Source organism: Vidua chalybeata, chromosome 24 (genome assembly GCF_026979565.1).
Source record: "Vidua chalybeata isolate OUT-0048 chromosome 24, bVidCha1 merged haplotype, whole genome shotgun sequence".
NCBI lineage: Eukaryota > Metazoa > Chordata > Aves > Passeriformes > Viduidae > Vidua > Vidua chalybeata.
In genome coordinates this window covers 1183715-1210131 of record NC_071553.1, presented here as the reverse complement: position 1 = coordinate 1210131, position 26417 = coordinate 1183715, and the positions used below count along the sequence as shown (strand labels likewise).

At 60.8% G+C, this 26417-nt stretch overlaps 1 protein-coding gene across 4 annotated transcripts in view; it reads left to right on the top strand.

The window, feature by feature from the left end:
* NAV1 (neuron navigator 1) overlaps positions 1-24962 on the top strand; it is a 62355-nt gene extending 37393 nt beyond the window's left edge. Inside the window, exons 6-31 of one of the 4 annotated variants that reach the window (XM_053963837.1) lie at positions 9369-9507; positions 9719-10016; positions 10387-11080; positions 11183-11641; positions 11846-11887; positions 12044-12192; positions 12791-12961; positions 13464-13516; positions 13687-13710; positions 13800-13877; positions 14067-14150; positions 14300-14411; positions 14997-15118; positions 16933-17129; positions 17216-17378; positions 17517-17691; positions 17902-17999; positions 18105-18200; positions 18361-18520; positions 18619-18854; positions 18954-19108; positions 19297-19368; positions 19640-19836; positions 20336-20454; positions 20691-20888; positions 21424-24962. In XM_053963837.1, coding sequence (XP_053819812.1) covers positions 9369-9507; positions 9719-10016; positions 10387-11080; positions 11183-11641; positions 11846-11887; positions 12044-12192; positions 12791-12961; positions 13464-13516; positions 13687-13710; positions 13800-13877; positions 14067-14150; positions 14300-14411; positions 14997-15118; positions 16933-17129; positions 17216-17378; positions 17517-17691; positions 17902-17999; positions 18105-18200; positions 18361-18520; positions 18619-18854; positions 18954-19108; positions 19297-19368; positions 19640-19836; positions 20336-20454; positions 20691-20888; positions 21424-21519 — 4387 coding nt within the window. In that variant the 3' untranslated portion in view covers positions 21520-24962. The remainder of the gene's footprint in view (positions 1-9368; positions 9508-9718; positions 10017-10386; positions 11081-11182; positions 11642-11845; positions 11888-12043; positions 12193-12790; positions 12962-13463; positions 13517-13686; positions 13711-13799; positions 13878-14066; positions 14151-14299; positions 14412-14996; positions 15119-16932; positions 17130-17215; positions 17379-17516; positions 17692-17901; positions 18000-18104; positions 18201-18360; positions 18521-18618; positions 18855-18953; positions 19109-19296; positions 19369-19639; positions 19837-20335; positions 20455-20690; positions 20889-21423) is intronic. The other 3 variants (XM_053963839.1, XM_053963838.1, XM_053963841.1) reach the window with 3 other exon arrangements.
* The last annotated feature ends 1455 nt before the right edge of the window (positions 24963-26417 follow it).

Sequence of the window (26417 nt, the reverse complement as noted above, 5' to 3'; positions counted from 1 at the left end):
CTTGTGAATGAGGGAGCCTTGTGCTGGTTCAACACGGACCCTCCTGTAGATCTAAATCTATTGCTTGGCAGCCAGAGGTCCCATGTCATCATGTTCTGCCACTGGCCACTGGACTGCGAGGTGTGATTGGCAGTGGGGTAGATTCGGACTGCCCTGGATGGCTGAGGTTGCAGCAGGGCTGGCTGTGGGGATGAAGGGTACACTGCTCTCCATCTCCCTCCTTGTCTCGGTGCTGCTCATGCAGGTGGATAACCTTGGGGTGCCCTTGGCTTCAGAGGCAGTGCTGGGAGGGGTGACTGGAGCAACACTTTGTATTCATCAGTCACTGAGCAGGGGGAGTGTGGGCAGGGTCAGAGACCCAGGACAGCTCAGCCCTGCACTGCTTTGGGCAGGATTTTCTTCTCCTTCAGGAAGGTACAAGCTCTGGGGATGGATCCCTGCATGGCTGAGCCTCTGCGAGGCCCTGGCAGCGCCACAATCCCCTGGCGTGGGTGAGGCTGTCGGTGCTGCGGTGAGCTGGGCCATGGGCAGGTGCCACAGTTCCTGTGCAGAGTCCTGGATGTGCCTGGAGTTCTCTGCCATGCCAGAGACAGACTGGGTGCTCTGTGCTGGGTACCCTCCCCAAGGAGGAGTGCAGCAGTGAGGCAGGGCATCACAGCACCCCCTTATCCACAGGGGCATATCCTGGGGATCAGCCATTTCACCAGGGTCATTGCAGGCACAGAGCTGTGTAGTGACCTACACAGCCTCACGGCTTCATCCCCCATGTCCCCACAGCAGGACTCGGGGGGGTCTCCCAGAGTAGGCAGCATGGCAGGGTCTCTGTCCCAGAGCATGCCTTTGGCTGGGTGCTGGGGTACACTGAGGTGCCCTGTCCAGGAGCCTGCATACTCTGGGTGCAGAGCCCGGGAAGCGGAGCAGGGGCATTCCCTCCTACCGAGAGCCACGTGAGACAAGGAGCTGGCCAGGAGCACTCATGCAGCACAGCCCCTCATCCAGACCCTGCTCAGCCAGCACATCCCTTCACCCAGTGCAGCCCCTCATCCAGCCTCCCATCATCCAGCACAGCCCCTCACCCAGCCTCCTCGCTGGCTCTGACCTAGAAAGCCACCACCGCCCCAGGCCCCATCTCCCGGTGCTGCTAATGCACCGGGCAGGAGCCGCATGCTGCAGATGGGGCCAGCAGCTCCCAGCCCTGGCCGCGGGGCAGCGTCCCCTGCACCGCGCCGGCGCACACCCCAGCTTGTAGGGCAGTAGGTCAGAGACGGCTCAGAGGACGTGGTGACACGTCCCTGTCCTTGTTGGAGACGTGTGGGGCTGTGGGATGCACCCCGGCATCCCCCTGGTTCAGCAGGGAAGCAGACTGGGAGGAGCGAGGGCTGAGGTAGGTGAGACACGGCTGGGGCAAGGGGATGGCCCGCAAGCTTTTGGGGTGGATTCAGCTGGGTGGAGGTTGGGGTGAGCCCAGCCAAGGAGGCTGTGGGGGACTTGAGGCCCAGCTCAGAGAGGGAGTGGGATGGTCAGGTCTGAGCAGGGATTGGCTGGGACACCCGAGACCCGAGCAGCATTCCTGTGTTAGCAAGACCCCAGCAGCATTCCTGTGTTAGCCAAATGTACCGGCATCCTGGCTCCTTGCCCAGCTGTGCCTGCATCCATCGGCATGACACTTGCCATTCCTCTCTACCTGCTGCTGGTTTCAGGGTCTGGAAAGCTTTTGCTTTGGCCCCGTTTGGCAGCAAATACCTTTTTTCCCAACGTCACTATGTCCTACTTGTGCACTGTATCAGGGCAGGGACCTGGCACAGGGAGCACCCACCAGGATGTGTCTGGGGTGACTGAAGGGATGGAAGGGATGCTGCTGCTCTCCTGCCCTGTCCTGCCTGTCTCTTGGGGCCTAGGCAGGGCATGGGCAGGGATAGCACCCAGTCTTGGGCTGTTCTTGGGCTGTTTCTCCAACACTAAAACATATTCACTCCATTCCTTGGTCAACTCTGGTTCCCACCCACCACTATTCAGTGGCCACTTGCTGTTCCCTGCCCTGAGGCCAGTTCCAGAGAGGGTGCGGTGCCACCTGTGATGCTTTCCCACCCATCCAGGCTGGGGTTGTTTCCTGAACATAGGAGGTCACCCCACCAAGGTCACTGCACTGGGAGCTTCCCCAGGGACATCTCTGTCTGCATAGCCACAGCCACAGCGTGGGTGCCTTTGTGTGCAGACCTGCACATGAACCAGGCAGTGGTGAGGAGCATGGAGCAGGATGTGCAAGCCAGGTTTGGCCTGGTTTTGTTCTGGCCATGTCCCGCATGTCTGAGCAGTGCCACCACAGTGTGGCCATGTGTTGGTGTGCCTCCCGCTGTGCCTTGTGTGCCCAGAACCTGACCTGATGTGGCGTGTCCTGAGCAGTGGCTCAGCACCGTCCCTGGGTGTTCCTAGGGCCAGCTGGGTCACAGTGGGATGCTGCAAGGCTTTGCTGCAGTCAGGAGCTCCTGGGGTGCAGAGAGAACTAGCGGGGCTGGCTGCTGAGTCAGCACCTTGTGCTGCGGTGGCTGCAGGAGCAGTGATGATGGTTTGTGTGTGCTGCTGGACTGTGGTGTGGGGGCATAGCTCTGGAGCCTGTCCTCAGGGCTCTGCATGTCCCTTGGGGCTTCCAGAGTACCAGGGGTATGTCTGTGTGACCCTGGGACTGCTGTGATTTCAGGGTGTCCTTTTGAATCTCATTTGTTAGAGGTAGAAAGGGAGGCAGCATTGCATCCCACTACAGCAGTGGCACCATCTGCACCCTCATGAGCTGGGTACTGCCCTGACTCTGCTCGTGGGCATGAAATGGAGCTGAGGCAGCAGCTTTTGGAATTAGGAGCGCAGGGCACATGTGTCTAGCCCACAGCACACCCCAGGCACCGTCCCAGGTCACTGTGATGGTGCTGCTGGCAGCCAAGCACTGCAGAGCCTGTGGTCCCCTCCAGCAGGGCTGGGGGCTGCCAGCAGCATCCTCCCGGGAGGGATGCTCTGGAGCTGACACCCGCTGCGCTCTGGCTGGCCTGGCTCCGGCTTCCTCACAGCTCCTCGGGCTCGGCGCAGCCCGTAGGCGGGAGCAGATGTTTGGCTCAGCTCCCCAGGAGCAGCAGGGGAGCAGCCACCCTCCTCCTGCTCCAAGCAGGACTGGTGCTGGAGCCTGCCCCCTTCCCTTGAACGCCCCTTGCTCCACTTTGGCTAGTGCAGGATGACCCCATGTCCTGTCACAGTGAGCCCATGAAGTCATTCCTCATCAGGGACATCCCGTGGGGCACGGCTGCGGCCCTGCACGTGGCCTGGCGTGTGTGAGGGAGCAATGTTGTATAAATATTTGCTGGGCTGCGCTGCGTGCTGAGCTTGGCGAGTTCCTCTCGCCAGCTGGGTACAGGGGATGCTCCCGGAAAGGGGCCCCAGGACCCCGCTGGGCATCAGCACTACTGAAGCGCCTTCCTGCGCGCTGCTTTCTAGCAATTCCGTCCTTTGGGGTTTGGATTGAGGCACCCAGTGTTGATCCCTGGCCCCTGGAGATGTGACAGCGGCTGCATGAGGTATATTTTGGGAAGGGAATCCTGGGGTTGTGAGGCTTGGGGGTACAGGGCACCCGGGGGTCAGTGCACGCCCCAGATGCGGGAAGCTGCTGGCCCCTGCGGCTTGTTGATGAGGCTGGATACGGACACAGGGCAGAGCAGAGCGCAGGGTTGGACCTCACATACCCATGTGCCCTGGGGAAAGCTGCTGGGGAGAATCAGACCCAAACCTACCTGCCTCTCTGCATGGCACCTGGGGACCTCAAGACCTGGCTTTACCATGTGCCACCCTGCCGCCTGTGGAGGAGCCTGGCCACTCTGGACTGAGGTGTCCAAGGTCACCGGCTCGTCCAGACAACAGGAAAAATAGGAATTTCACAACCAAGATGAGTCACACTGCTCCCCACCCCAGCACTGCCCTGGGACTCTCTGAGCATCGCACGTGGCCTCTGCAGCCCCGTGTGCCGCCGTGGCTCGGTGAGGCTCCATATGTCACCAAAACTGCCAGCGGAGATCCCCGCACCAGGACACATTTCCTCCAGGGTTTCCACCACTTGGAGGGGGGTAGAGGGGTGACCAGAGGTGAGCTCTCAGTCAGAAGTGTGGTTGGGGTCCATGGCTGCTGTCAGTGCAGCAGGCAGTGAGTGCTGGCTGACCCCCCCACGGCCTCGGCCTTGCTGCCGCGGGGAAATCAGACCCCTGTTGCTGCGGTTGATGGCGCAGGGCTGGGGTGGAGGCACAGCCTGGCCACGGGTCCCCCCTTGCAGGGACACACACCCTCAAGGGTCCTGTGGCGGAGTCCTCTGCACCCCTCAGGGTTCTGGGGGGCCAGAGACCAGAGGCAGTGCTACCTGGAGAATGGGGTCCTGAATCAACTGCGGGATGTGATGTTGGTACTCTTCCGCTGGTGAGCTCAGGCAAGTCAGATCCCCCTTCTCTACCTCAGTTTCCCCATCAAATCTCTGCAGACCCCTGTTCCTTTGAGTGCAGCTTCAGAGAAAGGTGCCAGATCACAGTACCCAAAATCCAAGCAGGAGACACCTAGGGTCAAGGTAGCCTGACTCTCTGTAGGGACTGGAGTTCTCTGAGGGGTTATCCGGTGGTTTGGGAGGCATCCTGGAGGGTACAGAGGGGTTTACAGGGCTGTGGGGATCAGGGAAGTCAGGGAGTGTTGTTACATTCTGATTCCTAATGTGGATGTGAGGGGGATGCAGAACCCCGCCCTGCCCACATCCACGGGGAGCTCCCAACCCCCTCAACAGGATTTATGAAGCTAATTGTTTTTTCTGCCCCATTAAGTGGAGGAGAGGGGGAGGGTGTGCCCCGGCTGTGCCTGTGCTCTCACTGCTCCTATCTCAAGTCACAGCATGAGGCTGGGGCTGTGAGCACCAGTGCCACAGAGCCCCCTCAATGCCAGCGATCTGCTGATGTGGGGTGTGAGACCCCCTCAGTGCACCCCCTGCATTTCCTCCCCGGCGATAGGAGGAAGGGGCCAGGGCAGACCAAGACTTGCTTCCATCCAGGGTGGGCTTTAGGATGGCAGTGAGGATCTGTCTGGACCAGCCTGGCAGGGACACGAGTGTCTGGAGCCCTGGCTGGTGCCAATGGGTCTGGATGCCACATGGGCAGGTGTCCGTGCTAGTGTGAGACAGGTGAAGCAAGGAGAGGTCAAAATTGTCCAGCTCCAACAGCAGCCTCTGCTGAGAAATGTGCTGGGGGTACTCCTCTGTATGGGGCTCAGTGCCTGTGCTGGTGCCCAAGGGTCTGCTGTGACCAGTAGTCGTTCTCTGCCGTCATCTCACAGCAGGCCCGTGGCTCTGGTGGGGTCAGAGCTGCCTTTCTGAGAGGCTGCAGTGCTGGGCTGTGCCAGGCTGGCTCCCCTGCTACCCAGGATGCCCAGATTTGCACCGAGCGGAAGCTGCTCCGAGCATTGCCTGAGCCGGCCGTGGCGGGGCTGAGGCAGGCAGCCAGGAGAAGAGGAGGGACAGACAGCATGTGGCATTGTGCCAGGCCGGAGGGACCGGAGGGATGCAGTGCTGGACGGGCTGTGCCGCCGCACCCGTTGGCGCACGCGGCCGTGGGGCCGTAACCACACCGCAGGGCTGGCTGCACCACCAGCCCCTGGCCATGAGCTCCTGCCAGGGCTTGGTGGGTGTGGGCACGAGCTGATCAGTGGGGACAGGGATGGGCAGGTACCCCTGTCCTGCCATGCCATGCTGTGCCGTACCATGCCATGCTGGGGCAAGCCCTGTGTGGTGAGTGATGGGGCAGTGGGGAAGGAGCCAAGAGGCGTTGCCGTTGCTTCAAGGAAGGAATTACTTATTTCCCAGCCTGCAGGGTCTGATCTATCTTGCCAAGGCTGCAGTTAACTCTCTCTACCCTATGTGGCGGGGCTGGCAAAATTGTCCCTGGTGTTACCATCCCAGTGAGGACCCTACCCTGCAGCATGGCTCTTGCTGTGATGCGAGAGAGAGAGAAAAAAGGGACAAAATTAGGGGTTTTGGTCAACGAAAGGCAGAGCGGGGCAGGCATGGGTGTCCTTTCTGGGGATGAGTGCCGAGGTTGCTAGGAGCAGCTGTCCCAGCACCCCGCAGCGGGACCCACATCGAGGAGGTGGTTCCTTTGGGGACAGGGAACAGGGCGGTTTGGGGGGCACTGGGTCCAGGCCCAGTGCTGAGGAATGGCCTCTGGTATCACACTGTAGGCTGGACTGGGGGTCACTGGTGCTGTGTTTGGAGATGTGACTCGTGGTTTGGGGGCTCTGCGGGTCTCTGGGAGGACGCTGGCGGACACCAGGGACAGGGGTCGGGGCCTTGGGCTGCAGAATGCAGAGACGTGGCCGCGGAGCTGAGGCGGGGGAGGCTTGGAGCCGGGACCCCGGGGAGGGGCCGATGGACGGCGGAGGGGGTCCTGTGCCGCTGTCGCTTTAAGGCGCGGGCAGCGGGGCGGTCCCGCCGCCCCCCGCCCCTCTCGCCCGCCCGGCGGGGCCGCGCCGCGCCGCGGGCAGCACGATGCTGCGGACGGGGAGGCCGCGCCGCGCCCCGCGCCTCGCCAGCAGGTACGGCACGGGCAGGGAACGGGCACCGCAGCGGGCGGGGGCGCGGCCGGAGCTCGGCCCCGGCAGACAAAGCCCCGCGCCCCGGGGCCGCTCCGCGGGCGGTGCTTTTGTCTCGGCCGCGCTGCGGGGGGGAAAAGGGGGGTCGGGGCAGCGCGGCCGCGCCCGGCACCGCGGCATCGGGGCGTCGGGACGGCTCCCACGGGCCTCCCCATCCCCGCCCCGGCACCCCCATCTCCGCCCCGGCCCGCGCCCCGCACCTGCAGTACGGCCGGGCCTATCCTCCGCGAGGCTCCCGAGGCTCTGGTGCCTCCGGACGTCGGGTCTGACCCCGGGGCTGCCGGGCGCGGGGCTCCGAGTCGGGGTGCGGCCGGGGCGGGGCGGAGCATCCCCGCGCACCGCGCCGTGGTTCCAGTCCATCCTCCGCTCCCCACCGGTGCAGCCGCCTCCCCGCGCCGGGGCTGGGGCCGGGGTGCTCGTCCCCGAGCCCGTGCCGGACCATCCCGCCCTCAGCGGGTCCCGGCCGCCCGCCGGCGCCGCGGAGCGCGGCAGGAGGGACACGCTGCCCTTGAGCATCCCCGTTCCTGGGAGCTGCCGCGGGGCTGCTGGCGGATGGGTTCGATGCGAGGCCGTCTGCAGGAGCTGGGAATGGCTCTGGATAAGATGGATGAGATGGAGCACAAAGCAGGGGGTCAGTTTTGCCCCGGAGTGGCAGTCTGACATGGCTACCCCCTGTTGGAGGGTTCAGGGGGGCAGTCGAGGTGCCAGGGCTCGTCCATGCTCCAGGAGTTTGTACTTGCTGAGGGGCCAGTGGTGCTATGGTTGAGGCTTTCCTTGCTGTGCTGCCTGTGGCAAACATGTACCAGTTTGGAGGATCCCTCAGTGCACCAGCTGTGTGCCCCATAAGAGAGTCAGAGACACCCTCGCAGTGTGCAGCTGGGTCCCCAGCCTCATGCCATGGTTTTAGTGATTTTGGGATGTGACCTTCCATGTTGTCTTTTCTTGGCACAGGGTTTGGAGGAGGAGGAGGATTTGGAGTCACCTCCTGCCTTGGCCTAACATCTGACCCTGTGCTCCTTTCTCAGTGGCTCTCTGGATGCCTGGGGCAATGGGGATGTCACATGTGTGGCTGGGAGAGTTTGGGGTTTCCCTGCCTGGCCCCAAAAGCCAGACTGAGACACCCAGCACCACATGTGGCCCCAGCTGTGTTGCCATAGGACACAGTCCTACAAAGCCTGGCCTCACTCCTGGCAGTGCCTGCTGGCAGGTGAGGTCAGGCTGGGAGAGGGGCTTTGCTGCAGGCTCTGGGGTGAGGATTTCCGTCCCAGTGGGAACTCGCCCTGGGCATAGGGCTGCTGGTGAGACATGGCTTGGAGCTGAGGAGCTCAGCAGCACATCCTGAGTGCATGATCCTATTGAAATCCTTTCCTGGGCAGCAGCACCTGCTGGCTCTGTCCCAGAGGCTGCTGTGGGGGCACAGGGGGCTGTGTCCATCCTGGCTTTGGCCAGTCTCTGATGAACTCCTCCCCTATGGAAAGAGCAGGACACACAGTGCAGGTTTTATGGTTCTGGAGCTGCCTTTGTTGCTCCTTCTTGAGCTTTGGACATCTGACAGGGATGGTGGTGACTGTTGCTTTTGCTCTGCCACTGCTGTTGGGGCTCTGCTGTTTGCTGGGCTTCGCTTGCACCTCTGTGGCCCCAGTGTAAATAAACAGGCATCTCTTGCAGGGACTGGGGCTGGCTGCAGCTCCCAGCTCTGCTCCGCACTCCTATGCCACAGCTCATGGGATCCTATGCCACAGTCACAGGATCATGGCATAGTGTGAGTTGGAAGGGACCTTAAAATCATCTTGTGCCCCTCCATGCCGTGGCCAGGGGCACCTTTCACTAGGTCAGGTTGCTCCAAGCCCCATCCAACCTGACCTTGAACATTTCAGTGTTGGGCCAGCCACAGCTTCTCTGAGCAGCCTGTTCCAGTATTGTCTCCCCCAGCCCCTCACCGGCCCTGGGAGGCTGCGAGGCTTCACTGACCTACTCAGCTGCTGACCTGAAAGGTGCTATGCTTGTCCTGCTGGAAGGTGCTCCATGCCTGCCTGTGCCAGATCGACGTGGGTACAGCCCAGTGCTGTGGAACCAGCTATGCCCTTGGGGCACCCAGGCAGCTGCTGCCCCAGTGTGGTGCTGACTGATGGCCCTGCAGATGGGCTTCTGCACACTTGGCTGAGCCCCCACCTAGCCCCCACCTAGGTGGCATGGAGCAGCCACCTAGGCACAGCAGCAGATCCCAGACTTGCTGCCTCTGGCTGCTGGGGGCTGGAGAGGGGCAGTAGGGTGAAGTGGGTGGGGACCACCCCAGGAAGGGTGGATGTTATAGGGTGTCTGGCTTGTTTATTCCAGAAGTCCTGCCCTTTCTGACAATCCCAACCTGCCTCCAGGGTCAGAGCAGGTTGCCAGGGGCTTGTTGCCAGCTGTGATGCTGCTAGCCCTGTGGTGTGTGTGCTGGCTTCCCTGAGCTGCAGGTGTCCCTCCATCCCCATCAAAGCCCCACAGAGCCTTAATGGGGAGAAGCAGGGTCACTGAGGCCTGTGTGCCATAGGAACATGAGCCAATACCAGGCTGGGCTGGAGCCAGCCATGGGCCCTGCATGCCATGTCCCTGCCATGGGCACTACCAGGAGCTGGTTTTTGCCCCGGCAGCCACTGGAACAGGGAGATCCTGTGGGTGGTGGGACCCATTGGGCTGAGCAGGGGTCTGATGCTATCTCTCCCTCACAGCTGGGATGAGAGCAGCTCCATCAGCAGTGGCCTCAGCGATGCCTCCGACAACCTCAGCTCAGAGGAGTTCAATGCCAGCTCCTCGCTCAACTCTCTGCCCTCCACCCCCACTGCCTCGCGCAGGAACTCGGCCATAGCGGTAGGTGCCAGTGGCACCCGGACCCTTTCTGGCACCTATCCCAGCTTTCCTGCCACCACCTCGGTGGGAAGGAGGGCATGGAGGGTGCCAGCGTGCGGAAACAAGGATGGCACAGGGCGTCTGCTGTGTCCTTCTCCCAGTTGGCTGATGTTCTCTGGGGATGGGTTTGGGGTGGGTGCCAGGAGTGCCCCTGACTCTGCTCTGCCCCCAGCTGCGCACGGACTCGGAGAAGCGCTCGCTGGCGGAGAGCGGACTGAGCTGGTACGGTGAGGGTGACGAGAAGGCACCCAAGAAGCTGGACTACGACAGCAGCAGCCTCAAGATGGAGCATGGCTCCTCCAAGTGGCGGCGGGAGCCATCGGAGGGTGGAGAGGAGGGGCCCAAGGGTGGTGAGCTGAAGAAGCCTGTCAGCCTGGGCACCCCAGGCTCTCTCAAGAAGGGCAAGACTCCTCCAGTGGCTGTGACCTCCCCCATCACCCACATGGCCCAGAGCACCCTCAAAGTGGCAGGTAAAAACCCGTTTGGGCAGGGTCCAGCTCCTTTGATGGAGAGAAGGTTGGGTGCTGTCTTTGTGTGCTTTCCCCAAGCATGTGGGCCGTGGGATGGCCTATGGCTGTGCTCAGACCTGGGAGATGAGTGTGGGCTGGAAGTGGAGACAGGGCTGTGTTGCGGGCTGCAAGCAGGCTGGGGGTCTGTGCCTGCCCCATGGTCTCATGTCCACACACCAGGCTGGGGAACCGTTGAGTGCATCAAGGGTCTGGCATGTCCCTCCTCCGTCACGTCTCTGCATCTCTGGTGCCCATGTCTTGTCTGGGCTCGTTCACTTCCAAATGCCCCCAAAGCCTCCAGTGACACTAACCTGTCCTTTCTTGCCACCAGGCAAGCCAGAGACCAAAGTCACCGACAAGAGCAAGCTGTCAGTGAAGAACACGGGCCTGCAGCGCTCCTCCTCCGATGCTGGCCGTGACCGCACCGCTGACGCCAAGAAGCCACCATCAGGGCTTGCACGCCCCTCATCCTCCAGCTCCTTTGGCTACAAGAAACCAGCTCCTGCCACTGGCACGGCCACTGTCATGCAGGCTGGGGGCTCAGCCACTCTCGGCAAGATCCAGAAGAGCTCTGGCATCCCTGTTAAGCCAGTCAGTGGGAGGAAAACAAGCCTCGATGTCTCCAATGCACCTGAGCCTGGGTTCCTGGCACCAGGGGCTCGCTCCAACATCCAGTACCGCAGCCTGCCCCGGCCGGCCAAGTCCAGCTCCATGAGTGTGACCGGGGGCCGCAGTGCGGCCCGGCCGGTCAGCAGCAGCATTGACCCCAGCCTGCTGAGCACCAAGCAGGGTGGCATCTCGGTGTCGCGGCTCAAGGAGCCATCCAAGGTTGGCACTGGCCGTGGCACACCGGCCCCTGTGAACCAGACAGACCGTGAGAAGGAGAAGGCCAAAGCCAAGGCAGTGGCACTTGACTCTGAGTGCAGCACCCTGAAGAGTGCCAGCTCACCCGAGAGCACCCCAAAAGCCCAGGCCAACCTCCCGCCAGCAGCCAAGGTGGCTGAGCTGCCCCCTACACCTCTCAGGTATGGTCCTTCCACCTCTGAGGGCAGCAGGTGCCTGGCACGGCTGTGCCCAGCACCAGTACCTGAGTCTCACCTGTTTCCTTACCCATTTCCCCCCTCCAGAGCAGCTGCCAAGACCTACGTGAAGCCTCCCTCTCTGGCCAACTTGGACAAGGTCAACTCCAACAGCCTGGACTTGCCCTCCTCCAGCGAGCTGCACACCCCACACACTGCCAAGCTCCAGGACCTGCACCCAGCTGGCGGGCACCTTGCACCCTGCTTCAGCCCCAGCCCTGCCCCCATCCTCAACATCAACTCAGCGAGCTTCTCCCAGGGCCTGGAGCTCATGGGTGGCTTCAGTGTCCCCAAGGAGGGCAGGATGTACCCCAAGCTCTCCAGCCTTCACCGCAGCATGGAATCCCTGCAGATGCCCATGAGCCTGCCCAGTGCCTTTTCAGGGGGCAGCACTACCACCCCCACCCCTGCTGCTGCACCCCCTGCTAGCGCAGAGGAGGAAGAGGAAGAAGAAGAGGCAGGAGAGCTGGGCTGGAGTGGGAGCCCCCGGCTCACACATCTGGACAGGTATGGCTGGAAGGAGGTTGGTGGGCCGCTATGGCACCTTCATGGGCACACATTGCTCCCTGCTGTTCTGCCATGTCCTTTGCCTGCTTCAGAGTCTCTTCCTGCTACATTTCTAGGGAAAAGCTCCCTGTCCCTGCAGCTCAACTCCCATGGTTCCTTCCCTAGTCTGTGCAGGGATGCCACTGATCTTTCCTTCCCTTCCAGTGCCAACCGTGACAGGAACACGCTGCCCAAGAAGGGGTTGAGGTAAAAGAGCCCAAAACACTTTTGGGTGGTGCTGGGGTGGGAAGGGGAAGCTTTCCAGGGCAGTGCCCCTGAGCCAGGGAAGCTGGGCTACAGTGCAGTGGGGCAGGAGCTGGACGGTGCTGGTCGATCTTACCATGCCTGTCTGCGGCTCCCCAGGTACCAGCTCCACTCCCAGGAGGAGGCCAAGGAGCGGCGCCACTCCCACGCAGTCAGCGGACTCCCCGAGTCGGACGAGCAGCAGGAGCTGCCCTCACCCCCTGCCCTCCCCATGGCGCTGGTCGGGAAGGGTCCGCTCACGAGCATTGGTCAGTGCCCTCCGCTGCCGGCCCCTTCCCTCCTGCTCCCCGTGCTCCCTGTGTGATGTGCTGGTGCTCCCCTGGGTGCTGCTTGTCTCCTTGACACCACCAACACCAGCACCTGGTGCTTCGGGTGCTGGATTGGGACCAGGGATGTTCACCACCTCTACTTCAGGGTATCTCATCCACCTTTGGGCCTCAGGCCATAACTGCTCCTCTGGGGGTGCCTGGCAGGGCAAGGGGTAAGCCCTGCCCTGATCTGACCAGGACCTGCATGTTCCTGGAGGGTTTTGGGGGTCCAGGCAGACAAGTTGAGGCAGCAGGCTCCACTCCTGCACCTGCAGGCTGTGGTATAATGGTACCCACTTTTCCCTGGGGCAATGGATTTGTTTTTCAGCCCTGTGATTACCTTGGTGCTGGTGTCCTGGTCTTGCCAGAATGAACCTGCCTTTTAGCTTTCCCCAGCCCCTCCCTGCTTTGGGACCACAATCCCTGCTTCCTCACTGCATCACAGCTCTTGTGGATCACTCCCAGTCCTGGTTCCCCATCCTGATGGCAGGTCCCCAGCGTGACTCTGACCCTGCCTCCTCCCTGCTTTCTCCTTCAGTGAGCCCCACTGCCACCACAACCCCGCGGATCACCCGCTCCAACAGCATCCCCACCCACGACTCCACCTTCGAGCTGTACAGCACCTCCCAGATGGGCAGCACCCTCTCCCTGGCCGACAAGCCCAAGGGCATGATCCGCTCGGGCTCTTTCCGGGACCCTGTGGACGATGGTGAGAGTGTGCTGTGCTCCTGTCCAGGCAGAGGAGGCTGCAGAGGGTTGGTGGGGCTCCCTGCACCCTTGTCCCTTCCTACCGGTGCTGCCGTGGCATTGTTGGATGGGTCGCTGTGTCCCATTCTTGGCATCAGAGCAGGGACAGCAACAGGGGTCTGTTGGACTCCGTGCTGGCATCAGCCCTGGGTCTGCCCTGACCCCCATGGGTACTCAGTGTCCTTGGGTTGCCCCCAGGGTGCTGTGACACTGGGGAGGAGGGGATCCATGCAGGCAGGGAGGGCAGCAGAGCCCCCAGATTTCCCAGAGAGCAGGATGCAGGTGGAGAGCACACACTGAGAAATGGGCAGTGCTGAGCAGCTGCCGTCCCACCCTGTATCTCCCCCAGGCCACCTCAGAGCCCTCCACCCCTGAGAGCCCAGTCCCTAGCTCTGCCCTGACCTATAGCCCCTGGGTGCTGCTCTCCAGGGCACCCTGACACCTCGGGTTTTCCTGTGTTGCAGTTCATGGATCGGTGCTGTCCCTGGCCTCCAGCGCGTCCTCCACCTACTCCTCCGTAAGAGCCGCCTCCGTGCTGCGCTGCTTTGTGCATGGCTGGGGGATCCGGGTGGGGCTGGGGGGGGCTCTGTGCATGCCTCTGCCTGGTGCTGAGCCTGTCTGTGCCTCGCTGCCCCCCCTGACTGCCTGCTTCTGTCTGTCTGTCCCTCTCTGCTCTCACGCTGCCAGGCTGAGGAGAAGATGCAGTCTGAGGTGAGCCCACACCCTTTGCTCATGCCTGCCTCTGCCCCCAGTGAGGGCGAGTGCCTGGCCCCTCTCATCTCTCCCCTCTCTCCCCATAGCAAATCCGCAAGCTGCGCCGCGAGCTGGAGTCCTCGCAGGAGAAGGTGGCCACGCTGACGTCCCAGCTGTCTGCTAACGTGAGTCCCTTGGGAGCCCCTGTGGGGCACCCCACTCCATCCCTGCAGGGCATAGGGCTGGTGCTGGATGTGCCTATGGAAGCCCTGATTTCCCGTTCAGTCTTTTGCATCCCACACCTGGCAGTGGGTGCTCACCTGTCCATGGGTTTTTGCCCAGATATGGGGGCTCACCTGTTTCTCCTCTCCCAGGCCAACCTGGTGGCGGCCTTTGAGCAGAGCCTGGTGAGCATGACATCCCGCCTGCGGCACCTGGCTGAGACCGCCGAGGAGAAGGTGGGTGTATCGCGGTGCTCAGTGGGGCTGGTGGGTGCTGGACTTGGGAGATTGCCCCAATCTCCCCAATCTCCCACCAGGAGAGCCTACCAGGGGTAGGCTCTCCACCATTGGGATGCACTCCATGACTCCCAACTCTGCTGCCCCAGGACACGGAGCTGCTGGACCTGCGAGAGACCATTGACTTCCTGAAAAAGAAGAACTCAGAGGCTCAGGCTGTGATCCAGGGTGCTCTAAATGGCACTGATGTCACCCCCAAAGGTAAGGCATGATGCTGCAGCCCTTCCTGAGCTGGGATGCTCCTGCTGGGACTAGTGCAGGGCCCCAGGGCACACTCTCTCATGGGGGAAGTTCATCTGGAGGCAGGGTGCCCTGGGCAGCAGTTTTTCCCCTGGATCCTTGAGCATCTGAAACCAGGAATGGACAGCCAGAGCTGTCACCATGGGAGGTCACAGTGCTGGCATGTAAGGGAATGGTTGTTTGTCAAACTTGAGAGACCTCTTTGCCAGGCTCTTTGCCAACAGCCAGTTTTTGCCTGTTGGTATTGACTTTGCTCCTATAAGTGCTATTTGTAGCCCCAAAAGCCCAGTGTGAGTGCAAGGGACTGTCAAGGAGATGGCCTGGGACAACAGCAGGGTGATATGTGCCTGGGCGTCTCTCTGGCAGTGCCCATGTGGTGTCCGAGTCCCATGTCATTGTTACAAGGTGGCTCCAAGAGCTCAGAAGGCGTTGGGTGGGAGGACAGATTGGGGGTAGGGGGGACCATAGGATGCTCTGGCTTTGAGGCAGTTGCAGGTAGCTGATCCCTCCTTTCCCAATCTCTCCTTCTTCTCTGGCGGACCCCAGAGCTGCGCATCAAGCGGCAGAACTCCTCTGACAGCATCTCCAGCCTCAACAGCATCACCAGCCACTCCAGCATCGGCAGCAGCAAGGACGCTGATGCCAAGAAGAAGAAGAAGAAGAGCTGGGTGGGTTGGATGGGGCACTGGCAGGAGAATTGGGGCTTGGGGAGCCACTGGCAGGGTTTGCTCAAGGTCAGCCACACAAACCAGCTGCTCTCGGTCTGCCTTGGCTTTGGAGTGTTGGTGCCCCCTGTTCCCTGGGGACAGCAGTGGTGAGGAGAGTGTAACTGCCATGGATTTGTGTCTTGAATTGTTGGCTGGGACTTCTCCAGCCCCTTCAGGAGTTTCCCAGCCCTGGCCCTGCATGCCTGCTTCCTTGTGTATTCCCCCATGTGTCCCTCCTGCGCACACAGGCTCTGACAGCGTGGAGGGCTGACACCTCGGCCGGGCAGCCCCTTCCCTGCACCAGGCAGCTCTGAGCTGGATGTGCAATTAAGTCTTGCTTTGTTTTGTTTCTCTTCCCCTATGCTGACCTCAACCCTTTTTTTCCAGGTGTATGAGGTAAGTCCCACGCTGTCCAATCCACCTGTGCCCAGACAGGGCCCTTGCTCCATTTCATGGGACGGTGCTCATACACTCCCTATCCCATCCATCCCACTGGCACTAACCCCAGCACAGGCCATCCTGGGTCCCCAGCCAGGCTGTGCCCACCTTGGCTGCTTCCTTTGATGTTGAGGACAAATATGCACCCACAAGGAGGGGCTTGAACTGCCATAGACAGCAGGAAAGGCTCACATGGGACCTGCCCCATGGATGGGAACACTCCCCTTCTTGCCTAGGGAAGGCAGGCACTCTCCTGACTTCCTGTGTAACCGGATCTTTTGGGATGGAGACCTCGATGCAGCCCTGCCAGTGTCACTGAGGACACTGGAGTGCACTGCCCATCTCTGCCTCTCCAGGGCTGCCTGATGTGGTCTCAAGTGGCTCTGTCCCTGCCATCACCCACATAGGTCTCAGTGCTTCCCTGCTTCCATCATCAGCAGAGCTGGATACCTATTTTGTTTACACTGAAATGAGATGCTTTTGCTTTTGGGAACACCCTAGAGCAGTCTGCTGGTGCTTGTGGGGATTGGGACAGATCCTGTGTGTTCTCCATCCCTTCTTTCTCCCACCTTCCCTTGGAGCAGGCCCTGGCACTCCAGGGCACATGTTGTGAGTGCACGGTGCCTGTCCTGCTGCTCTCCTACCAGCTGGTGGGACCCAGTTTGGGTCTAGTTTGGTCCCTGTGCAGTGTTCATCCCCCCCTCCCTGGCCCCAGCCCGCTGCTCACCCACCACTGCTCTGTGTGTGCTGTGTGCATGCTGCATGCTCAGCTGAGACACCAGCATGCTCTGTGGAGGGCTGGCTGCCCCTCTGTGCTTCCAGCAGGATCCACGGGGCAGAGGGAGGTGTGGGGCAGGACCCTGGCTCTGCAGTGGCTGGAGCAAGGGGCATCCCTGTAAATAAATGCCTCTTGCTGAAATGGCTGTGGTGGGGTGAATGTGGGGATGGATTGGCCCTTCTTGATGGACCAGGATGCTGGTGCCATGCCTGAACAGCCTGGTGTAGCTGCTGGTGGGGAGCAGGGCTGGGAGACATCCTGACCAGGATGTGGGTCCCACTCTCTGGGGCTCTGGTGCCGTCCAGGCTGGGGTGAGTGTTGCCCAGAGGGCTGTGCACCCCATCCATTTGCTATGCCAGCAGAGCGGGGTCAGGCTGCAGCCTTCCCCAGCATGGTGGTGGTGCTGCCTCTGTGATGGGTGTGGTCGTACTGGTCCCAGCTCAGACTGTACAGCTCAGACTGTCTGTGGGTCCTGGACAGACAGGGCAGGACCAGGCCAGATGTCTGTTTGTGGGGCTGCACTTCTGACTGTCTCTAGCAAGAACTTCTCCTTCTGTAGCTACGCAGCTCCTTCAATAAGGCCTTCAGTATCAAGAAGGGCCCCAAATCAGCCTCGTCCTACTCTGACATAGAGGAGATCGCCACGCCAGACTCGTCAGCCCCCTCCTCCCCGAAGCTACAGCATGGCTCCACAGAGACTGCCTCGCCCTCCATCAAGTCCTCCACATCCTCCTCCGTGGGCATTGACACGGCTGAGTACGTGGGGCCAGGGAGGGCCAGTGGCAGGGGCTGCAGGCTCCTGCCAGAGACACGTGCGAGACCTGGTCTCTCCCTTGGCCTAGGCTCTTCCAGGCCCACAGTGAGGGTGAGCCCGAGAAGAAGGAGGTGTCAGAGCTGCGGTCAGAGCTGTGGGAGAAGGAGATGAAGCTGACAGACATCCGCCTGGAGGCCCTTAACTCAGCCCACCAGCTGGAGCAGCTGCGGGAGACCATGCACAACATGCAGGTGAGGACCCCTGCCAGCAGCCTGGCTGCTCTCAGTACCAAGGTGCCCACAGTCCCTGCATTCTCACCACTCTGCTGCACCCCAGAGTGCTGCTGGCCTACAGCTCCTTACCCTGTGCCCTACCTTGTTCTGCCCCAGCTGGAGGTAGATCTCCTGAAGGCCGAGAATGACCGTCTCAAGGTGGCCCCTGGGCCTTCAGCAGTGCTAGGTGCTGTTCCCAGCCATATCACGAGCACGGCGGCCTCCTCTTCACCACGGCGCTCCTTGGCTCTCACCCTTGGTCACGCCTTCAGCCCCAGCCCGGGGGATGCAGGTAGGGGTGATAGAGCTGCTGGCAGATGGGGAAGGGCTGGGACAAGGAGAAGTGTGTGTGGTGGCAATATGCTGTTGCTCACCTGGAGTGAGCAGGGGATCTATTGTGCTGCTGGTGCCGCTGTCAGCCACAGCAGGATTTGTCTCTGGCTGGGCATAGCCAGGCTCGGTGGCTCAGCCTCACTGAGCAGCCTCACTGCTCCATCCCCAGACGTGTCCCCCATGGATGCTGTCAGCGCTGGCACCCAGAAGGATGAGCTGACGCTGCGGATTGTGGTGCGCATGCCGCCCCAGCACATCATCAAGGGGGTAAGTGTGGGCTCACTGTGTCATGGCCCTGACAGAGGGGCAAAGGATGCCTCCTGGGGCTGGATATGGTGCTGCAGCACTGCACACTTCTGCCTTGGCTCCTAGGACCTCAAGCAGCAGGAGTTTTTCTTGGGCTGGACCAAGGTGAGCGGGAAGGTAGACTGGAAGATGCTGGATGAGGCTGTCTCCCAGGTCTTCAAGGTAAGAGCAAAACAAACGCTCTTTAGGGAGTTATCCTTTGACACTGCTCCACCAGGCCACCAGGCTTGCTATTCCCTGGCCCAGGTCCTCCCCATGCTCTCTTGGAGCCACTCTCTGCCAGGCCTCAGGGGCACTGACAGCCCTGTCCTTCCCCATGTAGGATTACATCACTAAGATGGATCCTGCGTCCACGCTGGGGCTCAGCACCGAGTCCATCTACGGCTACAGTATCAGCCACATCAAGCGGGTGCTGGACACGGAGCCGCCGGAGCTGCCACTGTGCCGCCGGGGCCTGACCAGCGTTGTCGTGACGCTCAAAGGTCAGTGTGGCAGAGGGGCTCCGTGGCTGTGCCATGTCCCTGCTGTCTCGGAGTCTTGCAGGGTGTGAGTGGGACCCTCAGCTCTCCCCTGCCCACAGGCTTGAAAGAGAAGTGCGTGGACAGCCTGGTGTTCGAAACACTCATCCCCAAGCCCATGATGCAGCACTACATCAGCCTCCTGCTGAAGCACCGCCGCCTCATCCTCTCGGGGCCCAGTGGCACCGGCAAGACCTACCTGACCAACCGCCTGGCCGAGTACCTGGTGGAGCGCTCGGGTCGGGACGTCACCGAGGGCATCGTCAGCACCTTCAACATGCACCAGCAGTCCTGCAAGGTGAGGACACACAGCAGTGTCCCTGTGGGCACTGGTGCCATGGTCCCTGTGGCCATCATGCCATGGCCCCACACACGACACCTGACCTGTTTGTTCCAGGATCTTCAGCTGTACCTGTCCAACCTGGCCAACCAGATCGACCGGGAGACAGGCACGGCAGACGTGCCGCTGGTGATCCTCCTGGACGACCTCAGTGAGGCGGGCTCCATCAGCGAGCTCGTCAACGGTGCACTCACCTGCAAGTACCACAAATGGTGAGAACCCCTCTGCAAACCTCCAGTGCAGCCCCATGGCACACACGTGCTCCCCGCTGCTCTCACCGAGGTCGCTGGGCTGTGGGGATGAGGCTGCACATGTCTGCTGTGCCCAGATCACCTCTGCCTTGGGCAGGGTGACTCAGAGGCTTTTTCTCATGAATCTTGTCTCTCTGTCACTCACTCAGTCCGTATATCATTGGCACTACCAACCAGCCTGTGAAGATGACCCCAAACCATGGCCTCCATCTCAGCTTCAGGTAGGAATTGTACATCCCTGGGGATCATCCTTGTGCGGTTGTGGGGGACAGAAGCCATCACTTACACCTGGGCATTTCTGTGGTCACATGCTATGGCTGGGGACCCTGATAAGGAATGAGCCCCCAAGCCTGTCCCTGCCATCCCAGAAGGGCCTGATATTCCCAGCCTAAGACAAATGCAGGGTGGGGATGCAAGGAGGACCTCAAGAGTGCTGGGGAGCAGGGCAGCTTGTGTGTTGACCCAGCCCTGACCACTGGAGTCCTCCCCCAGGATGCTGACCTTCTCCAACAACGTGGAGCCAGCCAATGGCTTCCTGGTGCGCTACCTGCGGCGGAAGCTGCTGGAGTCAGACACAGACATCAACGCCAACAAGGAGGAGCTGCTGCGGGTGCTGGACTGGGTGCCCAAGCTCTGGTACCATTTGCACACCTTTCTGGAAAAACACAGCACATCCGACTTCCTCATCGGTACGGCCTTGCCTCACCTTCCTCCTCTGCCCCGGGCTGTGAGGAGCCCTGGGGAGTGGGACCAAGCCCTCCCAGAGGAGCTCAAGGGGGCTGATGTGTTCCCTGTGTCTCCCAGTCCCACAAACCACAGCTGGTGGGTGATGCACACAAGCGTTGCTCTTCCCTGGGTGGTCTTTGTTCCTTTGGGAGCTGTCACTAGGGGTGTCATCCAAGGCTGCCAGTCCTCCCAGCACTCTTCCTTGGGCATGGAAGAGCTGTGTTTTCCCAGGTGGATCCCCCATGCCTCACCAGGCTTTTGGGGGATAGATTGAATTTGATAGCCCCCTTCTTTGCCTGGAAGATGCTGTCTGTCTGCTGTGCAGGCGGATGGTGCCTAGTCACTGTTCCCAAGGGCCCCCTTCCAGCCAGGTGTGCCAACCTCAGTGCTGTGAGCCTCCGGCCCAGTGACTGGAGATGGGGCACCCAGCTCCCATTTCCTCTGTCTGCCTTCCCCCCACAGGTCCCTGCTTCTTTCTGTCCTGCCCTATTGGAATTGAGGATTTCCGGACCTGGTTCATCGACCTGTGGAACAACTCCATCATCCCTTACCTGCAGGAGGGGGCGAAAGATGGGCTCAAGGTAGCCAGTGCTGCTGGCCCATGAGAACACAAACCAGTGCGGGGACGCACTGATACAGCCATCGTGGGTCAGGGGGAGAGGGGAGGCACTGGGATTGTGGGTGTGGTGACATCTCTGTAAATCCCTGTACCCTATGGCTGCTGTGGGACATAGCACTGTCCTGGGGGGCTCAGGGTGCCACATTGCTGCCTCTAGCATGTACTGAGGGGGTGGCTGCCACTTGATCCTTGCCACAGGTCCATGGGCAGAAGGCAGCCTGGGAGGACCCCGTGGAGTGGGTGCGGGACACCCTGCCCTGGCCGTCAGCGCAGCAGGACCAGTCCAAGCTGTACCACCTGCCCCCGCCCACCATCGGGCCCCAGAGCACCGTGTCCCCCCCTGAGGAGCGCACCGTGAAGGACACCACGCCCAGCTCCTTGGACTCGGACCCACTGGTATGCTGTCCAGCAGGAGGGGCTGGGAGGAGCTGGTGGCAGAGCAGGGCGGAGCTTCACTTTCCCAGTAAATTGTCGGTGTAAAAAGCCTGATGTGGGGATGCAGAAACACTTTGTGCTCCCGGGAGAAGCAGTGGGTACAGAGTGGTGACACTTGCAGGTGGGCTGCACACCAGGACACATGGTGACATGCCAGTGAAAGGGCACATGACAATCCACGAGGCATCATGTCCACATGCAGAGCCACAGACAGGCACACGTGCTCCTACATGTCCTGATGTGTCACCTGGAGGGGCTGCTGGCTCCACAGGTGACACCAGCTGATGGCACACTGAGTCTTGAGCATTCCAGCTGTGCCTGAGGCTGGATCCTGGCGCAAGGGAGGGATTTTGCAGCATCTCTGGGATTTGCTTTATCCTCTAAGGAGCTTCTCAGCATGGCTGATTTGGGAGGGCAAGAAGGGCCAAGTGGCCTCCCCAGTCACCTGCAGGCCTCCTGTCCCCCTCGGGCTCCTGCCATGCTCCTGTCCCCACAGATGGCCATGCTGCTGAAGCTCCAGGAAGCTGCCAACTACATTGAGTCTCCAGACCGTGAGACCATGGTGGACCCGGACCTGCAGTCGACTCTGTGAGGCCCAGATGTGCCAGCCCAGGTGGAGGGGAGCTGCTGCTGGGCTGCCCTCCTTTTACTTTGGCATCCAGGAGCGTGGGGCTGGTGTGCAAGTGGAGAGAAGAGCAGGGCTCTGGAGTGTCCTAGTGGAGCCTGGGGAAACTCGGCTCATCTGTGAAAGAGCACGAGTTACCATCTCCCCTCCCAACCATGGGGGTAGGAGAATCCTGGTTTCTCTTCTTGGTTTTTTTCTGTCTCTATTGCAAACTCCTGGGCTTTGGGACCAAGGTGACCACTGAGGCTGAGCCCCCACTCCTGAGAGCTGCAGGAAGGCCCCTGCGTGGGGCAGGGACCCCGCGGGAGCCACCTGGGGGGCACAGGAGGAGCTGGGGCTGCAGGATGAGCGCATGGGCACGAGGGGCTCTGGCTCCCTGTGCGCCTGCTGGGCAAAGCCACAGCCTCCACTGTGGAGCTCCCACCCTGTGCCAGCCGAGGGGAGCACGGCTCTCACTGCTCTCTGTGCATTCCCTGTTCCACCTGCACGGCAGCCGCTGTGACCAGGACAGCCCAAAACCCCTGCTTTTCTTACTTTATTTTGTTTCCCCCTTCCCCTTTTCCTTTGAACGAGTCCAGACTTGGCTTTGGTCCCTTTATTTGTTCTGGTACTTTGCTCTCCTGGCCTGGAGCCTGTGGCCTGGTGCCTACTGCTTCCCTGGCAGCAGTGTCCTTGCCCTTAGGTTTCTTTTGCAGCTGTTGGTTTCACCACTCAAACCGCCTCTGTCACAAAACTGGTGCTCACTGGATGATCTCCAGTCCCTGAACCCACCTCCTGGGGCCGCACAGGTTGGCTGAGGTGGGACTTGGAGGCCAGTGTGGAGGCAGGTGGCAGCAGGAGGCTCCCAGAGCAGCCCCTCACATGGCAACTCCCTCCTCTTCTGAGGCACAGAGCGTTGGGATGGTGTCTCCCACCAGGCTGGGATGCCACCCTCCCTGAGGTACTGGGGCATGGGGAGGCCACTGCTGCTGCCCCATCCCTGGGCAGCTGGATGCCATCCCTGTCCCCTTGGTGGAGGGGGGCCCAACCAACCTGTCATCCCCTTGGTGCTGCCAGGCCTGGGGCTGTGGGTCAATGAGCCTGGGGTTGCTCCCCATGCTGCCTGCTCCCCCTGGCCCTGTGCCTTCCTGCAGCCTGGCAGGGTCTGTGTTGGTGCTCTGGGGGCACCTGGGGCTGCCATGTGTCCTCCTGGCCTTATCCCGCATTGTCAAAAGGCCAGACTCCATGGAGAGGGTCGGCCCCGGTGCTGCAGTGGTGCCTTAATCTCTGGCCATGTGGGAAGGGGGCACATGGAGCTTGGACAATGCTGTCACAGCCTGTTCCAGCTCCAGTGTTCTCTGTCCCCAAAGCCAGCTTGGCTGGGATGGAATGAAGGTGCTGGGACTGCTGCCTGCAGCACCCTCACTGGCCCGTCCCCAGCCGTGGCTGCGGGGTGTCCGGCAGGCCTGCACTCCCATCCTGTGCCCACTTGGGCTCTGGGGGCCCCCTCCTCCCTGCTGCCCTCCAGCTCAGCCCCCACATTCTTCTGGGGCCCTGGAGAGACATGAGGAGAGGTGACCCCAGGGCCACATCAACTGAGCCCACCCTGTCCCCAAACTGCCAGGCTGGGGACTGGGCAGCCTCAGCCCCCTGTGCTGCAGCTGGTGTGGCCTTCAGGGACGCCTCACACCCCTCTGGAACGGACATCTCCCACAGTGCCCTCGGAGGCTGCCGCCACCTCTGCCCTCGGTGCTCTTGGCCGGTGCGTCCTGCCTCGCCGCCCCATGGTGCTCACTTCTCCCACTTCTCCGTCTGTCCGACAGCCTCCTGCTGCCGCCGGGGCCAGCCAGCCCGGCCCCTTCCCACGGGGATCTCTGGGATCTCTTCCCCATGCTGGCTTGGGCGTTAGGGCTTTCTGTTCTCCTTCTCTTCTGTCGAGGACTCGCTGTACATAGATCCGTCGTGGAACGCCCTGTGTGGGTTGGGGGGCCCGGCCCTGCGCCTTGTCCCTGGTTTTGGGTTTTTTTTTGTACTCTGTGATGACTGTGCTGTGCTGACTTCTTTTCTGATTGTATGAGACTCCGGCCCAGCAGCCACTCGAGGTCTGCAATGGGGACGCAGCTGTTCCCTCCAGCCCCTCACACCCTCCTTGGGACTCTGGTGCCCAGGGTGGGAAGGGACTGATGCACCTTTGGGGGCTGCCCTGTGCCCAGGTGCCCTGAGGAGTCCCATGGGAGGAGGGGCAGCCTCGCCTGAGCTTTCTTTTCTGACTCCTCTAGGGAGCCACCCAAACCTGGACCAAACTGTAGCTGTCCCCCACTGCTGAGCATCCCCTGGCCTGTGTCCTGCAGGTTTGCCCCATCCCTCCCCAGATTAGGGCTGCCCCTCATCCCATCACCTTGGCCCTGGCAGCTGGAGGTGAGCGGGCAGTGAGGGTGTGATCCAGGAGGAATCTCTGGGGGAAGGAGAAGGGCCATGCCAGCAGGTGGGCCCTGGGATCGGCTGGTGGGGGGCTTGGCTGGGGTTACCTGGCCAGAGGGGCCAGATCCTGATGGATTCCTCCTGGCTTACACCAAGCACCTCATGTCCCCAGGGCTGGCAGCTGTCTGGGGGCCAACCCCTGGCTGTGGGCTGAGTCCCTCTGTCCCCAGAGAAAGGGTCCAAGAATTGCTCTAACTCCTCTTGCCACCTCCAAAGGTGCCTGCTGTCCCCAAAGGTGCACATCACCCCACAAGGGTCTCTGCCACCTCCAGAGGTGCCAGTTGCCCCCAAGGGTCCCCGTGGTCCCCGGGAGTGTCCCTGAGGGGCTGGAGGTGGGTGATGCCAGTGCCTCACCCTCCTGCCCCCTCGAGCTGCTGCTGCCTGGTGGCCTGAACCTTACAATTTTAGCTTTTTTCTAATAAACAAACAACCTTTTTTTAATTAAATAAAAGATGAAATGGACAAATTCCTGTTCTAGATTATCTGTGTAATTGACTGGGTTTTGTGTTTCTTAACTGCATGGTATTCCTGCCGAGGGGTTTTATAGCACTTTTTAAATTTCTCTTTAAGATTTTGGTCCAGATTTCTACTCACGCCTGTCTGTTTTTGCTTTTTCCTTGCACCCTCCACGTTTGTAAACTCGCTCCATTTTATACCTGATGTTGAGACCCAGCCCCACGTTGTATATAGCTGCGGGAACAATCATAGGGAACAAACAAACACCATCTGGACTCTTTCCACGATTAGTTGTTTTTACTTCAAAGAAATTTTAAAGCAAACATAAAAGGAAGCCAGGAAAAGGCTTGAAGATATTCTGAAAAGACAGAAACAAATCCAGCCCTGCACCAAGTCAGCTCCTGCTGCCCACACTGCCCGCACCAACTGGCATGTCTCTTCTCAGTCGTCTGTCTAACACCATTGGATTCAATAAAGTGATCTCCTGTACTGTCGGCTCCTGGTCCTGTGTCTGTGGCTCTGTCCCTGTGTGGCGGAGGGGAGGGCAGTTGTTCACATCATAGAATCGTGATGGTTTGGGTTGGAAGGGACCTTAAGCCTCATGTCAGTGGAAGGGACACTTGGCACTATCCCAGGTTGCTCCAAGTCCCTGGCCTTGAGCATTTCCAGGCATGGGGTGGCCACAGCTTCTCTGGGCGGCCTGAGCCAGGGCCTCACTTCCCTCACAGCCAAGATTTCCTTCCCAATATCCCATCCAACCCTGCCTTCAGGCAGTATGAAGTTATTCCCCCTTGTCCTGTCCCTCCAGGCCTTTGTCCAAAGTCCCTCCAGCTCTCTTGAAAGGAAGAGGGACTTCTCTCCAGGCTGAACACCTCCCATCTCTCCTAGCCTGTCTCCAGAGCAGAGGGGCTCAAGCCTTCAAAGCATCTACCCCTGTCCTTGGTAGTTGCCTTCCTGCAAAATATGGGAAGGAATCCTTAGTAGAAATGCTCATGGGTTGAAATCTTAGCTGTTCTGCAGAATGCTGGGAGCAGTTTTAGGGATTGGGGACATCTCTCCTGAGGTCACACACCTGTAAAGTCTGGGGTGGGCAGAAATGCTCCTGATTTGGAATCCTCACAGTTCAGGACATGGAAAGCAGGAGGTCCCTTTCCTGGGGCAGGAGAGACAGGTCCCACCTGAGGTGAGCAGGGGGGGTGGAGGGCTCGGGCGGGTAGGCATTCTCAGGGCCCCTTTTGCCTCACCAGGTCTGATCTAGTCTCCCATTTGAATGGACATGATGGTGACAGATGCTGCGTCAGCACAGGGGGGACAGAGGTGGATGGTGTCCCTTGTGCAAATCCAGTTGCTCTGCCCTGCAGCAGAGCACGGCTGGAGGCTGAAGCAGGCAGGGAGAGCCCAGTCTTCCCATGGCATCTCCAAATCTGTTTTCCCCTCCGGAGAGCAATGCTGGAGCAGGGACAGATGCTTCAGGAGTTAATGACGGGATGGCGATGAGCTGTAAGAGGCTGCAGTGGCGGATCCAGGGCCAGGAGAGGGCTCTTCCCATCGGCTCCCGCTCTTCCCGCAGGGCGAGTTCACACGAGTTCTTTACGTTGGGTGCGGCCCCGGACACGGAGAGTGGGACCGGTTTTGGTGACGCCCGGCCCCTCGGCCGCAGAGATGTGCCCGGTGCGTGCACCTCGACCTGTGCTGACTCCAAGCCCCGTGCAGGCAGCAGAGCAGGCAGGAGAGGAGAGCAGGCGGGAGAGGGGGCAGGGGAGAGGCAGAAGGGTCCCGCACATCGTGACTACGGGAATTACCATGGCGCAGAGCCAGAGGAATCGGTCCAGAGCCATGGGGCGGGGGTGGGGGGGATGCAGAAGGACCACACGAGGATGATGCTGACGCTTCAATTTCAGACGGACTCCTGCGTTTGGGAACACTCAGCCGCCCTTTTCAAGGGTGAT